Source organism: Ornithodoros turicata, unplaced genomic scaffold, assembly GCF_037126465.1.
Source record: "Ornithodoros turicata isolate Travis unplaced genomic scaffold, ASM3712646v1 ctg00000783.1, whole genome shotgun sequence".
Classification (NCBI taxonomy): Eukaryota; Metazoa; Arthropoda; class Arachnida; order Ixodida; family Argasidae; genus Ornithodoros; species Ornithodoros turicata.
In genome coordinates, this window is record NW_026999401.1 from 213747 (window position 1) to 231263 (window position 17517).

General features: G+C 45.6%; 1 protein-coding gene across 2 annotated transcripts; it reads left to right on the forward strand.

Moving 5' to 3' along the window:
- Positions 1 to 1265: 1265 nt before the first annotated feature.
- LOC135374863 (zinc finger protein 658B-like) lies at positions 1266 to 13692 on the forward strand. Of its 2 annotated transcripts, XM_064607789.1 has the most exons (7): positions 1266 to 1572; positions 1629 to 1687; positions 3476 to 3980; positions 4233 to 4307; positions 6156 to 6230; positions 7278 to 7422; positions 9531 to 13692. In XM_064607789.1, exons 3-7 carry the CDS (start codon positions 3714 to 3716, stop codon positions 9815 to 9817), a joined length of 849 nt encoding a protein of 282 aa, XP_064463859.1. In that variant the 5' UTR covers positions 1266 to 1572; positions 1629 to 1687; positions 3476 to 3713; the 3' UTR covers positions 9818 to 13692. The 2 variants fall into 2 exon arrangements, with proteins under 2 accessions (XP_064463859.1, XP_064463858.1); XM_064607788.1 differs by having other exon boundaries at positions 1266 to 1687.
- The last annotated feature ends 3825 nt before the right edge of the window (positions 13693 to 17517 follow it).

A 17517-nucleotide genomic window follows, 5' to 3' on the forward strand; every position in this document is an offset into this window, starting at 1 on the left:
AAGCGAGCTCCCAACACGGAACAACGCAGTCAGCCAAGCCAGTTCGCAGTTTTCGATTTGTAAAAAGGTTTAGGGGTCACACTGCCAGGTGTTTCCGATGCGTTGAAAAACAGACGGCGCTCACGCATTTGCAGCGCAAGGGTGATATATATATATATATATGACAAAGACCCCACTCACCTCAAAACACAGGTGTTCATGAATGCCAAGCAACTTGCTCTGCGGAGAACAAACGTGCTTCGAAAAATCCGACTTTTAGTGAACGTTGTGGGTTAACTGTACCCTGGCGTTTTGCTCCACCTGTTGTTCCACTCACTTCACTATCACTTGAACACTCACGTGCACTATGAAAGCGCGAAATTGGTGTGGTCACGGCACAAACAAAGCGTCTCCGAAATTGTTGAAGGTCCCGCTTTCTTCCTGGGCGCGGACATAGCGTAATGACGATGTCGATGGGGCGGACTGCGCAACGGCGCAACCATCCAAGTCATTCCGAAAAGTTCATTTTATGCTCAGAGATGTGTTCCCGTTTTTGGTGGAAACTCCTGTATGATGAATATGCGCAGGAAAATGGTCCTGTGCTCTTCGGTCGTGCCTTTAGAGTGCGTATGTCAATATGTGGAAAAAAACGAGGGTGAAGCTCGATCGTTTTGTTTTAGTGTTGGCGCGAGCTCAAGGGGGTCCATGACGAAAACCTGAGACTGGGAAAAAGACGAAAAACAGACGACACAACACCAGCTCGCTTGCTTTTTAACCATTTTATCTGTATCAAGGGGGTCGGTCGTGCTCACTGCTCCTCACCAATGTCCCTGACAGACACGCGACCACACAAAGCCTGTGTCCGAAACCATCTTGTACTATAACACTGACATGAACCCACTCTACGCCGAGACTGGGAGGTGACCCGGTCCCCGGTTTAGGATCCTGGTGCCGCGCGTCTGTGCTGTTGGGCGTTTTCCCTGGGTTTTCTCGGACGCTTTAAGTCAAATGTCGACATATAGTTTACTCAGATGTCAACCCAGGACGTACAATGGCCCCTGCTACTGTCGTAATCGACTTTGGCCGTAAGCTGGTCCTCCCGTTATCCACCATCTAAGCCCTGCATCATTTAGCAGACGACACTTTTAGTGGCGGTTTCGATATCCCTGTTCTGGTGCTTTCCGCTTCATTGATATCGAATGACTACATGAAGGTATAGCCACAAAACATCTTACACGTTACTTTGCCGTATGTCAATCTGTGATATCCTTCTGACTATTAGACTATCACATCCAGCAGGTAATAGGTAATAGCGTAGGGGCGTAGGTACGCTCCAGTCCACTGTCATCGGTATCTCCGCATGTCAGCGCTCACAAGAAGCAAGAAGTACAAGAAGTGTTCGTCCCGTGCATGATTTCGCAGCTACTGCCTCAACCAACTCAACCATGGCCTCACAACATGGACAGCTGTGCTGGATGACAATGTTAAACAATCGCTGGTTAAACATAAAACAGTGGAATCAGAGCACTGCGTGCATTTGAGAATGCACTAGTCGAGATGTAGGAGGGCCATGTTTGCTGTCATTTTTGAAAGGTCAGAACCCGCATAGAGTTCATTTCAACGTTTTTATCATGTTTAGCAACTCGCAGTTTTTGACAACGAAGGATGCGGAATCTTTTACATTGTGGGCCGATGAAGTGTGAAAAAGGTACGTGGCTTCAAATGTATGCTCGCTTGCTTGATCTGAAATTTTCAGAAATGCTTCCTCGTCCTAGCAGACGACGTAGATAATCCTGAACACCATTACCTAGTTAAAAATAAGACAAACCCCCATGTGTGCTTGCTTGTTTTCGTCCCTCTTCGTTCTCCTCAATCTGGAGGATATGTTGCCGACCAAAGATTCTGTCTTGTACGAACGTCGCGTCGCCGAAAACCCAGCGCGTTTCCCACCCCAGGTGTTTCTCTGTCTTCGCGCAAGATGCAGGTTGGTCATTTTGGAGAGTCACATTGGCAGTGACTTTGGCGTCACTTGCCTCGGAGGAACAGTGTCTGAGGCGGTTCGCGCTTTACATGTCAGGGCTAACGATGGGAATTACGGTTTTATTTCAGTGAGCTGGTTTGATTCGTTCACGAACGAGTGACGTCACGGCATCACTGATTTAGTGACTCACTAGTTTGCCTTTTCTCTTTTTATTGATATCTTCACAATTGGAGCTGGTGTATAGTAACAACATAGGAGATGTTTCGGCATTCGAAACCGTAGTGTGGAGGTAAATTTCGTGGTAGCACAAAATGCGAAAGACTCTGTGACGAGTAAAAAACTGTACATCTACCAGTGGTGTAGCCAGACTGCCAAGGTAGGGGTGTGCTCGGTACGAAAACCTGCCCACCCGCACGCTGACATCCACAAGCCTGTCCACTATTAATAAACAACTGGAAAAGTTATCGGAGGTGAATAAGGCGACACTATAGGTTTTAAAATGCTTACCTGTACAGCTCGAAGCAGAGTTAACTTGAACGCGTCTCTCTGCTTGCTCGCGTTAACTCTGCTTCAAGCTGCACATAGGTAGAAAGGTGTACATGCAAGCTAGCTGGTGAATAAACTCCATGACAGGCAAGCCTATCGTGGAGTTTACCTGTACAGTTGTTGGGCATGAATTAGATTACGTGTGAGCAGCCTGTCAACGCACATCAGCTCAACGCCAACTCACAAATTAGTCTAAACGTGATTTCTTCGGCATACCGTACAGCTCCTAATTGTCCAGTGGCAACGGAGCTAGTGATACTGAGGACAAGCAACAGATGCATAGAAAGCATTATGTATTAAAAAGACGCACCTCTAATTCCAAGAAGGTTTACCGTAATTTCACGTGTATAAGCCGCAGGACGCGTTTTTAGGAGGGTTTTGAAAATTTTCTGGCAGATAAGCTGCGGGCAATACGAGACTAATTTGTGAGACAAAGGAGACCATAGAGAAGGCCATAAACCCTGTGGTCCGTACTACAGAGTCAGCATAGTGTACAGCAAAGGAGGTCCGCTCTAGAGTTCTACCAAGATCGGATTGTGCTCTTGTTGGGAGTTTTTCATGGATTGATGTGTGAGTGGTCTTCCAGAAGACGTGAATCACTGTCACTACTTTCGTTAAAGCTGCTAGGGGGAATGCACCAGGAAGATCAGTCTACTCGAATGTGGACCCATCCCTGTTACACACTGTTCTTGCATCGCCAGGGCAGTGCTGTTCCAGAGACACTGTCGGCCCTTTCGTTAAAACCGGCCTATGGGGAAAATACCAGGAGAAAATAGTCATCAGATAAGCTGCAGAGCGCCCGTGAGAAAAAAAAAAATCGCGCATAAGCCGCGGCTAATACGCGTGAAATTACGGCACTCGTGCTGCACAAAGCCTTCACACACCCACCACACAAGCCTGCCGCAAAGACTTCAATGCGCCGAAACAGGCAAACCCAAATAAAAGTCAAAACAACTCCATTCCACGCAGGAAGCCCCCTCCAGGGCTGCCAGACCGACGAGCCAGCGAACGGGAGAACCAACGATTCACCGCAGGAACGAAGCGGGAGCCGTTGAACCACTCACCAGAACCGAGCCAGAACGAATCAGTACGTGGACGAACAGTTTTCTGACTCACCCGTTCGCTCCTCTGCACGTGTGGGTGCAGACTCCTTGTCGCCCTCAGCAACGGCGGAGGCGGCCCTGCGTGCGAGGGGAACAGCGGCATTATGGGTCGCCCCCGGACGTACACGCATCCTGAAGAGCTACGGGCACGTCGAGCCGCGCAGGCACGGGCGAGACGCGCCAGAGCTGCAGCGACGAGGACTCCGCAGGAGACGGAGGCGAGCCGTAAGAGGAACGCGCAGCGCAAGAAGAGACAGCGCGCAGCAGCCAGTGCCAAGAGAACCCCCGATGAAGAGCGGGCGTTTCGGCGGGCCGAGGCGGCTCGGTTGCGGGATGTCCGCGCTCAGACGCACAAGGCACTACGCTTGGGGGTTTGTCTTATTCTTAAGTACGTACAGTGAACCCTCATTAATATGACCCCCGATAATCTGACATACGCGCTTTACGACTATACTCCAGGGGAACAATGCAGTGAAACCTCTGCAAATCCCCCCCACGTTAATATGACAATTCCGCATTAAGACCAAAATTTTTGGGAACGACCATGGTCATAATAACGAGGGTTCACCGTACGACCAGACAGCTCTGGTTCATCACTTTTTTTTATGCGCTCTTGCAAACAGGTGATGAACGAGCTGGGCACAAGAGGTGAGACCGGTCTACCCGTGGCCAAGTCATATCCCTGTGGAGAGAGGCAGGTGTGTCCATTGATTATCGATGTGTTACACATCCTAATTAATGTTTGTCGTGATTAGTTTCTCCGACATGTTTCACTTTCCCCTGTACTGATCAGTTTCAATTCAATCATCGTCAATGATCTTTTCAATCTCTGAAACCTTGATTTGCGAGTTCCCTTGCATTACGAACGGTATGTCGCGAGATGAAACACTTCACGTGCATTTCTCCCCCGCGATTTTACTTCGAGGTTACCATATTTCCATATTTACTATGCCATATTCATTTATATCATTTATTATATATTATTTATATTTATTTATTTATTTATATTTATTGATTTATACTTATTTTTGTATTTATATTTAGCATATAATACTGTAGACCACGACTTTACCGTATTTCTCCGTGGATTTATGAACCTTAATATCCGAACTGTGAACCCATTTTTTGGGCACAGGCCTAGAAGGGTCTGCCTTTTTTTTTTTTACCTTGAGTTTCGAACGGGGTCGAGTACAGTCATCCAGGTTGTTAACACATGGTGTGGAGGGTTCAGGGGGGTTCAGAGGGGACACCCTGCATCATATTCAGGAGAACAAGAGATAAGAAAGTGAACTTTGTGCTTGTGGCATGCCAGTGGTTGTTATTTCACGTTGATCGTCGGAGTGGACGCAAGGATCCAAGTGCAAGGGATCGGCACTCACCGGAGGTGGCAGACGGAATATCTGTCGTTTCGAAAGCAGCTGGGGGATCATATCTGCAGAATGTGATAGAGCACTCTGAGGATAGGAGCGACGAGAGCGGCGTCAGACTACTAACGTCTCTCGTTAGCAAAATTGACAGTGGAGAGTTAGTGACACAGAGCGTTATTAATGAATTAGCATTAGAATGCTTGCTATGAAAGAATTGTAGCGTGGTCTGTCTGTAGCCATGGAAGAGGAGAGAGTCGCTCCGAGGGGCGAGGAGGAAGGGTTCGTGGGGAGCACGATGCGGCGTAGCAACTGCCCATAGAGCCCATAGTATAAGAAAATTCACACAACACTGGGCACACAACCAATGAGAATGCAGCAATTGCTCCCTCAATCCTCCATTCCGAAGTCTTTCCGCCCGGCTCACAGCCTGACCAGTTCTGGCTCTTGCTGACTTCTCCCGACGTCTGCTCGTGTGCTTCTGCTTTCCATACTGCCATAGGCCACACTGGCTTGGGCTTGGCCGGTCCCAGCTACCAGCACTGACGCCGTACAGTTATTCCATGATTCCGAAACAACTCTGAAAAGTGTTGTAAACCGCTAATCATAATTAGGGCCTGACTTTTTCGGGTTTTATTTTTGGCCAAATTCGGGGGGTAAATATCGGGTGATATTTTTCATTTGAAAATTCAGGTGTATTCGGGTTAAATCCCGTTACGGCATATTCTGTCGTCAGGAATTCGGGTGATTTTTTTTGTTTAATAAAAATTTGTCTTAACATGGAACCAATGTTTAGCAATGTTATCAAACTTTATTTTAATGCACGCTTATGAGTTTGCCACGCGACGGATGTTTTCGGGTAGATTCGGGTTAAACCCAAATTTTACAGATTTCGTTCGGGGGGTAAATATCGGGGAGATACGGGTTTAACCCTAAAAAGTCCGGCCCTAATCATAATGTAAATAAGTGTTATAAAATGTCACAATGGAGTACCTGTCATTCTAAGACTTTCAGGTGCCCCCACTCACTGTGGTGAGCCTCATTCTGTGAATCCCTCGTTTTATGAATGATTTTCTGAGGACCGCGCGCCGTTCGTAAATCAACGATTGACTGTGTGCCTTTTCTCCTGTTGTACGACAAAATGGCCCAGTTCATCACTTTTTTGTACACTCTTACCAACAGGTGATGGACGAGACGGGGAGAGGAGGTGAAACCGTTGAAGCTGTTGCCAAGTCATACCCCTTTGGAGGGAAACTGGTGGGTCCATTGATTATCAATATGTTATGCATATTAATTAATGTTGATTAATGTCTTTAGTTCCTCCGAACATGCCGTGTATGCCTTTTCTCCTGTCGTTATGCTGCAGATATTGTCCTGATTTTTGTTCCGTGACCTTACTATTTCCTGAGACGCGCTTTTTTAGTTTCGGTTCGTTTCCACATCAAAATTTGGGGGTGGATATCTTGACGCACACACGTGTTGCTGGATTTTTTAAACCTCGTACGGCTTTCAGCTGGAATAGTAATTTAGTCTGCTATCTCACTTTTGCATGAAATCCCCTAAGTAAAGAGTTAATTTGTGAACTTTCCGTAATTATTCATGTTCTAGTTGCATCCTTTTTTCGAGAGGATGTCCGTCCTGGCTATTGAGCTCAACTGCAAGAATGACATCCAGTTTTTAATAAAAATTTTGTAAAGGATAAGAAAAACACCCTGTATATGTTGACATGAAATAAATAAATACAAATAAATAATACAATGCAATAATAATAAATACAAAAACAAATAAAAACAAATGCAAAATATATGTTGACATGAAATAAATAAATACAAATACAAAATAAATACAAACGAAACAAATATTTGTTTTGCACGAGACGTTCAAAGCACTGAGGCATGGCATCTACCATGAGTACCATGAGTATAAGGTTGAACCCTATCGTTTTCATATGTCCATTTTTAGAAATTCTTTTTTTCCTAAAACAGTTGAGGAATGGAATAGACTTCCACGAGATCTTGTTTCTTCCCCAAGTGCCACTTTTGGTGAAAAGTTATGCATGTACGTGTTAGAGTAATTGAACTTTTTGTGATTGTGTTGTTAAGTTGTCTCCTCTCCCCTACACAATGCCACTTAGGTGGAGCAGTAGGGTAGTGTAAATAAATAAATAAAATCTACAGGGGGAGTTACGTTGTGAGTCACTAATCAATTAGTGACTACTGGACTATCACACCATAACATTGTTGCGGTAATCTTAGCAGAAGCGAAATGACATGATTGATTGATCGATTGATTGATCCGTTACAGGGCTACTCAATTCTCACTCCATGGACGAAGTCTTCGGGTCCCACCTCTGTGGGTCGTTTCAGTTACATGCGTTCTATTGGCACGCAAAAATATCCAACTACCTCAACAAAGGGCACACAGACGTTCCAAACGTATGAAAGCCAGTGTAAGTACACACGTGTAGCAGTGCACCCCTATTTGATGATGAAGAAAAAGAAAAAAAAATCAGAAAAACCCGCCAAGAAGCTCCCAACTCCTCATCATTGATGATGGTGATGTACGGAGGAGTAGAGCCCTGCATTGGCCCGACCCGACCCGCATTCTGGGCCGGGCCAGGCTGTGTGCTGCTCCGGGTGGCTGTAGCTCCATGCTGGACCCGGGTAGACAAACATGTTTCAGAGAGTCTGGCTGGGCCAGGTCATGCAGCTAATTCCACACAAGTGAGGGCTGTCACATGCTTCTTCATTCCTGTGCATATATTTGCAGAAACAAGCAAAGGACACTGCATTATGCATATGATCTGACTCTCTAGAAACTTTGCAAAGCCGCTTCACATTGCTCCTGACCCCGCACATGTTTCACAATCACGTTCGCAAAGCTTGGAGCGAGGCACAGAATTTGAGAGGAGTTTGTTGACAACATGCTCTACCTCCAGAAAAACTTGTAAGGTAAAGATGATGCGCTTGCCCGCGTGCGTTCTGGATTTATTTTGGTCTTTCGCTGTTGCGGTGTGAAACTGCCAGCTCTTGTATGTTTGTGACAAACAACAACTTTATTTTCGACCATGGAGAGTGGGGAGTTTCATCGCTACAGGCGATACTCTACCCCATTGCTGGATGGAATAGGGGGAATAAAATAACGAGCCCCTTCACAATAACGATCGTTGTCCGATGGTGTCCAGAAATTTCAGAAGAGCTTTGAGCGCAGAGCATTGCTGGGCTGGATTGGGCCAGGGACCATGGTTGTGACCTTTTCTTATAAGCCATATAAGAACAGGAAGGGACAGGCCATTTTTCGCTGGCCGGTTCGGGCCAGGAAAGGCGTGCCCGTGCAGAGGTCTACTCAGGATAACCTCCATCTACAATTAAATGTGAAGCACCTACTCTCAGAAACAAAAAGATGGAGTAACAACAATAAACGAGGAGTTTACGTTATTAATTGTAATTAATATGTACGTGCGAATGAAAACAATTATGTTACAAATTCACATATGCAAGAAAACACCAGTTCAGAAAATCCCAGGGTGCTTATCGCCGCTTTGAACTGTGGGAGTCTACTAATCCGAAAGAAACGGGTGGCCTCCAAACTCTTCCGATTTATCCCCGGTCGGTCTGTTGTCCACGACGTGTCAAGGTCAGCGAAAGCGAAATGTGAAGGATTATTCTTAGTTCCCCCGCTCAGTAAGCTCCCAGGATGCAATGCGTGTGCAAAGAGCACTGGGATTTTCTGAACTCGTCTATTTACATGTGCCATCGCTACATTAGCGAAAAATATAGCCCGAAAAGGAGTCAGGATCTCGTATACCGTAATTTCACGCGTATTAGCCACGGCTTATGAGTGATTTTTTTTTTTTTTTTTTGCCTCGCAAGTGCTCTGCAGCTTATCCACCAGTGCGGCTTACCTGATGAATATTTTTTCTCTGGTATTTTTCCTATACGCCGATGTTAACGAAAGGGCCGGCAGTGTCTCTGGAACAGCACCGCCCTTCCAACGCACAAACAATGCCTAACAGCGGCGCGTCCACATTCGAGTAGACTGACCTTCCTGGTGCCTTCCCCCAAGCAGCTTTAACGAAAGTGGTGACCGTGATTCATGTCTTGTGGAAGGCCACTGACCCGTCGATTCATGAAAAGCACGCGTCGTCGTATTGCCCGCGGCTCATCTACGAGCACGGCTTATCTGCCAACATATTTTCAAAATGTTCCTAAAAACGAGTCCTGCGGCTTATCTGCCAAAAATTTTCAAGATGTTCCTAAAAACGGATCCTGCAGCTTACCTGCGAGTGCGGCTTATCTGCCAAAATATTTTCAAAATGTTCCTAAAAACGGGTCCTGCAGCTTACCTGCGAGTGCGGCTTATCTGCCAAAATATTTTCAAAATGTTCCTAAAAACAGGTCCTGCGGCTCATCTGCCAAAATATTTTCAAAATGTTCTGAAAAACGGGTCCTGCAGCTTATACGTGTGAAATTACAGTACATGAGAGAGAACACACAGGAAACACGAAACATATTTCATCGTTACGTTTATCTTTATGGCATAATCTTGATCCTGCAGACGACAGCGATGAGAGCGGTGCGGTCTCCCCAAAGTGTGCCCTGTGTGACACCGCTTTCTCCTGTGAAGAGACCCTGGAGAAGCACCACAGGGCCAAGCACCTGCGCAAAGGAGGCAAGCACCAGTGTCGCTTCTGCGACTACTGCAGCGATAATCTGTCCCACGTTAAAGGACACGAGAGGAGGCACACAGGAGAGAAACCATACGTGTGTCGAGTGTGTGCCAAGGGTTACAGAAGGAACGCCAGCTTGAAGAAGCATTTAAGGACAGTGCACGAGGAATTGTGACTGCTGGAACAGTGCCACCTGGTTGTAGAAAGACTGCATGGTGCCCGCTTCACTCTTTCACCACGTGGACATATAAAGTGGGGTGGTCGTCTGCTTCAGCAAATGGCGATTTCAAACCACGACCCACTAGATTATTAAGGCCATGTCATGATTGGCAGTTCTTATACGCTGGAGACTGTCTGCACTGTCCGCTACGCATCAACCCGCGATATCTCCATCGTGATTGGATAATGGGAATTTTAATTTTGAACGTGCAGAAGCGGGCGTACGACCGTAGCAGACGACAGCAACAGTTGGCACAAAAACTCTTAGAATGACGATGATAATCAATGTACAATGTAAATGACTATGGCTAGTAGTGACTGCCCGCGCAGCAGATGGTGCCTCATCTCCATAGCTTAGACCGCCGAAAGCGCAGTTATGATTGGTGAGTTCTTAATGACTAATACCCTAGTCAGACAGCATTTCAAATGTCAATTGCGAGAAATGGCCTTCGGCCTCTCAAATGACCTTTGTTCGGGGGCGCCTGCCAGACAGGCGGGAAAGGAGTGCTCCTCAACTGACTGCCCTCACCGGCTCCCTTTTTCGGTTTCGTTTTCCCTGTCTGCTGTGGAAATTTGAAGTTGGTCTGTGCGCCACAAATCAAGATGCAGAAGTCATATGCACTTCTCTAAATAGGATCTAAATACGTTTACACAGTTTCACTCCAATATCCGCATTTTATAGGTTTTCCCACATTCAGCTGCGAAGGTAGCGAGGGTACAATGGCATAACACTGTTGTCGAGATTGCTCCTTTCTGCACCTCAAATGTCGTTGGGGGCCTCCTTTCGCGTTGATGGTCATTTCTTAGAAAGGTCCTTTGAGCTGCCGTCTGACACGGCTCTGAGAGGTCATTTTTTGCAAATGAAAATTCCCCGAAGTCCTTCGAGCATGCCGTCTGACTGGGGTATAAGTCACGTTGTGTAAGTGGCATTTATCTAGGTGGCATTGACTCTGCGTGCATCATGGAGGGGACTTTGGGGAAAATAGGGAGAGTGAGTCCCTAAGATTTGTTTGAAGGGAGGATTATGTGACACTTTTTTTTAAATAGAGAAGAGGGATCTCAAAGTATTTGGCCATTACTCAATTGAAGGGAACATTGCACATTCACTTACCATGCTTGTCCTTCCTCCTTTTCAGCTCACAAATCCCTTTCCTTCGCATACCCTCTCCTCAATTTTACCCTCATTCATCAGGTTTCTTTCATTACCTTTCCTCCTTATGCTGCCTCTCTGCAGGCATTTATTGTGTGTCTTGGTCCGACTTTATGGGACACTGTGTCAATATTTTTTTTCCCTGAAGTGCCTGAGTATAACCCAGGAGAAACATCCAGATAGCACAACCAATGCCAGGATTAAAGCCGAAATCGACTCCTGGTCTTGGGGCAGTCCGCGGTAGGCGGTGGCGCAGCCCGAAAAATATTTTGGGAGGTTTTTCATGGGTATTTTCTATGGGGTAGGAGGGTTTCCCATTGTTTCCCTCTCCCAAACACACCACCAAAGGTACCTTTTTGAGGTGGTTTGAGCCCCCAAAACACCCCTGGCTGCCACAGGTGCTCTCTCTCATCAACTTCCTATTTCTCCCCCTCCTCTATCGAGTTCCTATTCCCTTTGTTCCTTGTACCCTTCCATCAAGTATCTATGTACGTTCCCATTACACCTGTCCCCTCTCTGCTTACTCTCTACATCATCTCTCATCAACAAATATGACCATTGCTCAGTTGAATGAAGGATCGGACAGCCACTTAATTCCTGTTCCCTTCCCTGTACTCCGTTTAGTTTAGTTTTTAATCGTTATTAATTTTTATATTTAGTTTTAGTTTTTAGAATACTGTTTATTTTAGCCTACATAAGTGACTGGAACCAGCAACAGAGACCCACTGCATGTGGTTTTCGTTTCATTTAAATTTAGTTTCTGTTCCGCATTCTCCCTATTCCACGAAGCCCATATTCCCCTCCCCTTGCCCTCCTTCATCGATGAGTACGATATTTATTAAATTTAATGGAGAACAAGGCGGCCGCTCGGCATTCTTGTGGCGAGGGTGAAATGATCAGAAGGTAAAGGACTACGGGAACGGGGGTTCCTTTGGACACACATCATTCTATGGCAGTGCAACTGCAGTTCTGGGAGTGTTCTAGTGTAGCGCACTCTCGGGATCCTGCAGCACGTTGCAAGCAAGGGGGCGAGATTAGCACAATGGGAGACACAAACAACAAGCGTTTTGATTGGTCGCCAGTGCCGGAGAAAGGTCTACGGAATACGCTCCGGCGCGTTCCTTCGTCATGGTGACACGTTAGCTGCAAATGGCGTCGTACGGAGTTACGGAGATGTGCATAGGTAATCCAGTCACCCGTTTTGCAAGTCACCACGGTACCATTCGTTGTTAGCACATCACTATACGTCATAGCGTCAGCGTCGTGTCTTCACGTATAGACTGCTAACCGTGGGGAATATCCTGCTACACAGCCACAAGATATTCCGTAGCAGACGACAGAAAAACAGGGTGACTGTGTCGTCTGCTAAATGCGCAGTACGCCGCCCCCAATGTTCCGCACCGTGTGAATGCTCACATAACACGGAACGGAACTTCGTCTCTGTAAGCAGTGCTTTTGCTTTTTCTTCCAGTAGAATATTCTCTGAGGAATGTCGCTCGTGTGAATACACGGTATGAGGAAGGAATGCGCCGGGGCGTGTTCCGTAAACTTTTCTCCAGCTCTGTACAGAGGTGAGCTATGTTGTTGAACATGCTGGGGGCAAGCTGGTGCTGTCTCTACTGTTCTCTAAATGTAAAGTGTCTTGCTGATTGGCAAACATTCACGCTATGTTATTCAGTCTGAGAACGAAGACACATGCCTCAGCTCTACTGGTATCATCCTTGAGTGAGGCCGCAGGTTGAGCAACAGCAACTTATGCAGAACTGCGGGCATCAGGTTGACCTCTGTATCATTCCGGACACGTGTGTCAAGGTCAAAAACACTCAAAGCCCCCTCCTCCACTTTCCAGGAAGGAAAAGGGGTGCACCCGACCTGTGTCTTCGCGTAATCTAGTCCTTTGTGAAGCAACCATCCGAACCTAGGGTTGCCACCAGGCCGGTATTAGTATACCGGCACGACCGGTTATTTGCTCGCTCTGCCGGTTGCCGGTAAGAAGGTGATACCGGCAGCCTTTTGCCGGTATTTGTGGCTTAACACCTTTCATAGGGGCTTTTACGGGGTTTTCCTTTCAACACTCCACTGCAGCTTGAATAAATCTGGAGCACACACCCAGCTCCGCAGTCACCTGTCGTGTTCTTAGTTATTCATTATTATTATTATCATTGTTGTCTTGAGCGAGTACGCTCGTTCTTTCTTTCTTTCTCTCTCTCTGTATACTCTCCACCCTTCACCCACTTTCCCTTTCCCGCGAACATTCCCTCCTTTCCCTCTATTCCACCTCCTCTCCCTCGGCCGGTATTTTTCACTACGAAAGGTGGCAACCCTATCTGAACCCCAAGTCCGATATGAGCCATGCTTCCCAAGTTTCCGTTTTCCTGTCATTCCGAAAAGTTTATCTGCGTATTACCCTGGACCGGCTATCCAGAAGGTGTGGGTTCGAGTCCTATAACTGGCTAACCTTTTCAGTGACTTCCTTCTTTCATTGTTCTTGGACACTCGAGGCTCATGTGTATTGTGTTGCCCTTCCTTCTGTGTTCCAGCCTCAGAACAAAAAATTTTCGTCACGATAAACTTCTTCAGAAGAAGTGTTGCTGTTTCAGTGGAAACTCCTGTATGCTGATCGTACGGGGTGTCCCAGAAAACGTGTTATTGAGTTTATAATAAAAAAAAGAACTACACCACCTAGAAGCATGCAATCAACGGCATTTGTTATTACTAGGCCTTTGCAACAGGGCCGGCGATAGGGGGGAGGGAGGGGGGCGTGTAAGGCGACCGCCTTAGGCCCCGCACACCCCTAGTACCGGCCCTGCTTTGCAGCCTCCTCGTGTGAATGTCATGTAACGTGAGTTTAAAAGAAGAAAAAAAAAACGAGAGACACGGGACACGTAGACAACCACGAAGAAGTTAATCCTCATGCACCAGTTAGCCTTTTGTGGAACGTAAGTTTAATCACCGTATTTTCCGGCGTATAACGCGCACCCCTAAAAACGGTCCGAATTTGAAAAAAGTTCCATGTGTAACGCGCACCATACAAGCTTCTGTACTGCCACCACATATACGCAATAAATTAAGGCGGCGTGGAATATATATGCATATGCTTTATTTCAAACATGTTTAGTTTCGCGTTCCTTCTCAATCAAGTCAGCCTTCTGAAATAAATTCAGGATTATTGACTGCTCAATAGCATCCTTAAGCATGATAGTAACGAAAATCTCCAACCAAGTTACAGGACTGGCATATACAATCCACACCTTTAAAGGTACTATAAAGCAGTCGAGGTGCAACCTCATGTTTTGTGTGCCCTGAATTGTGTACGTCCTCAGGAGTAAAATGCCGCAAAATTTTCTCACATAGACGTTATAGCTCCCGAAAAAATGCAAATTTAAATCTACTGGCAACACTGTGGTGAAGCAGACCGACGAAACGCCAACTCCGCCAAGTACGGCGGCGAAAATGTCTCATGCGCACGACTCTGGGCCAAACAGAGCGACGTACGATAGCAGCGCCACGGTGCTGAAACAAGGCCCAGGTATAGACGTTTAGCTACTGAGTGCAAGATTCGGCTTTTGTTTATTTTATTTAACACAAATTACATTTTCTCAAAAGGTAGCATTTGCAAATCCCAACAGGAAAGCCATCTGTTTATCGGTCTCCTTGTTTACAGGGTTGCTCGACAAATTGAGGACTTCTTCCCACCAGGCGTCGCCCCGACGTTCTTGACTGCGTTTTTATTTACCAATTAAAAATACTTAGAGTAAACTCCTGCGCATATTACTTGTTGTGCTGAACCTTTGAGTCTAGCACTCTCACGTCATGCTGATTGCATAGGTTCGACCTCGACTGCTTTATAGTACCTTTAACCGATCTGTTGGAGCGTTACCCAGCGTATACGTCAGCGGCCTCCGTCACGTGACTGAAAAACAATCCGGCGAATCACGAAATTCGAACCACGGCAAGAACGCTGCTGCCAACGGCCACTACAGTCACGAGGAAGGAGCCGAACTGGCTCCGAAACGTCGGGTATCCCCGTCCTGTAACTTGGTTGGAGATTCTCGTTACTATCATAGTTCTCACCCAACCAGACACACTTGTGTCGAATATGTTCACTTTCATCCTTAAGCAGCGTCACTAATTCTCATCAAGTCCAGCGCCCTTTCGTCGGCCTTGTCAACTGACCCTTAAGAGATCTGTGAGAAACTCGCAGCACACCCTTGGAACAGGCAGAATTTGTACGACACCGACAAGAAAAGGAATTTCTCTGTATAACGCACACTGTTAGATAATGCGCAGGACCTCTTCGGAGCACTTTTTTTTACTGTATAACGTGCGCGTTATACACCGGAAAATATGGTATGAAAATTTTTGTGAACTCAACTCGGAAATTTGCCAAATAAAGGACACTTTTTTACCCCCCCAATGTGGAGAGTGTGCCGAATTTACTCAAACTAATGATGATTGACACAGTTATTTAGGCGCTGTCCCATGTATGTATGTAGTTAGAGGTTTTCTGGCGCAAGGGCTACTTACGCCAAAGAGCGCCAAGTCACTGATAAGAAAAATTCATGGATTATGTAATGAGTGATTTGTTTAAAATCAGGAAGACATTAAAATGTATGCATATATGTAAAACTTCTAGAGGTGTCTTGTGAAGAGTAAAATACCAATGATGACTAAAATACTTATATACTTTGTGAGATCTTGATACAATCTAAAAACCTTAAAACATTCACGTGGGGTACTATAAGCTCATTGCCAAGCAAGAGCGAGGGATAAAATGGTATGCAAGACCGATAGAATCGTGAAAAGTGGGTAAAACAATACTGCTCATACGCTGGGCATGCTATTAAAACGTGAATAACTGTTAGAGGCTCCTGACAGTATTGGCACTCTGGCTGCGGTTGTCCAAGAAGTAGGTGCTGGTGTGTTAGGTGTGTGTGCCCTATTCTTATAGTCTGGAAAGTGTGACTTCAAAGAAGCGATTTCGGTGATAGGAACTCTCTCACTCTTTAATTACTGGTTTTACCAAATGCAACTTGTTATTAAGTTCTGTATCCCATGTCAGCTGCCACTGTGATACGAGAGCCCTTTTTAGAGCTGGCCTGTAGTCCTGAAAGGGAATTTGCATAGTTTGCGGAGGAGACAGTGATGCAGCCTTTGCTGCAGCATCAGCTAGCTCATTTCCAGCAATCCCTACGTGGCTGGGGACCCAGCAAAAGTGTATGTCATGCCCTTTTGCAGAGAGTTTGTGAAGGCGTACAATTAGATTATGGAAGAGAGCAGTGATGGCCACTAACTACTTCTACAGTAGTTTAACTATAACTACTAACTACTTTGTGACTGAGTAGTTTAACTAGTAGTTCAACTACTTTTCAGGGGAGTAGTTAAAATTACTTTTTTAACTACTGCAATGTAGTTTAACTACATCTATAACTAATTAACGTTGTCCACCAACACCAATCCCTTGTAGTGTTCCTGGACAGCTAAATATGAATCACAAGCAATAATAAACTTTGGCTCAAGCCATTGCTACGATCATCAAATACAAAGCTTGCGGCGGGATTCTTTCTGTGCCTAGGCGATAAACTAAGTTGCAGAATTATTTCACAGCAAATGAGGCTTCACTAGACAAGCATTAAAAGCGAAGATTTAGTACACATGCACGACACAATTGCTCGGCACCTCCGTTCTCACCAAACAAGTAGCTCAAGGTAAAAGTCGGAAGCGCAATCGTGCCGTAAAGCTTGCGGCAAAATCGGAAGTAGTTGACGCCTTCAGTAACCTAACTACTGTAGTTAACTACTTAAAATAGTAGTTTAACTAGTAGTTGCCACTACATTTCTGCAAGTAGTTGCTAACTACTTTTTAACTACAATCAGGTAGTTTAACTAGTAGTTTAACTACATGTAGTTAACTACTGGCCATCACTGGAAGAGAGCATTTTTAGTTTGCTCTTTTGTTTTCATTGCCATCATGAGACTCCTTGAATCTGTGTAAATTACAGTTTTCTTTTTGTTTTCGCTCGATATTCTATCGAGTGCTAAAAAGACCCTATATAACTCGGCCGTATAAGACACTTGCTCTTGGGTTAAGGCTAAGGTGCTGCACATCACCCACTTCATTGACGGCTGCAGCTGCTAACGCGTTTGATGATTTAGAGCCATCCGTGTAAAATGCAGCGAAGTCCCTATAGCTGTGTTTTATTCTAAAGAACTCCTGTTTTATAACAATGGAAGGGATAGATTTCTTATTGTACTTTTCTAACTTGAAATTGCATAGAATTTCTTTTTTCCTCCATGGTGCAGTCTCATTTTGAGGACGAATTATATGTTCTTTTATCAGCTCAACTCCACATTCTTGCGCAAACTGTTTTCCACGAATTGGAAAACTTGGAATGCACCTTGGCTTGTTTTCAAATAATCTATTCATGTGATCATTTTCCAAAATACCTTGACAAGGGTGGTCTTGAAGTGAGAAAATTTTTGCCATATAAGACAAGGTTAAGAATT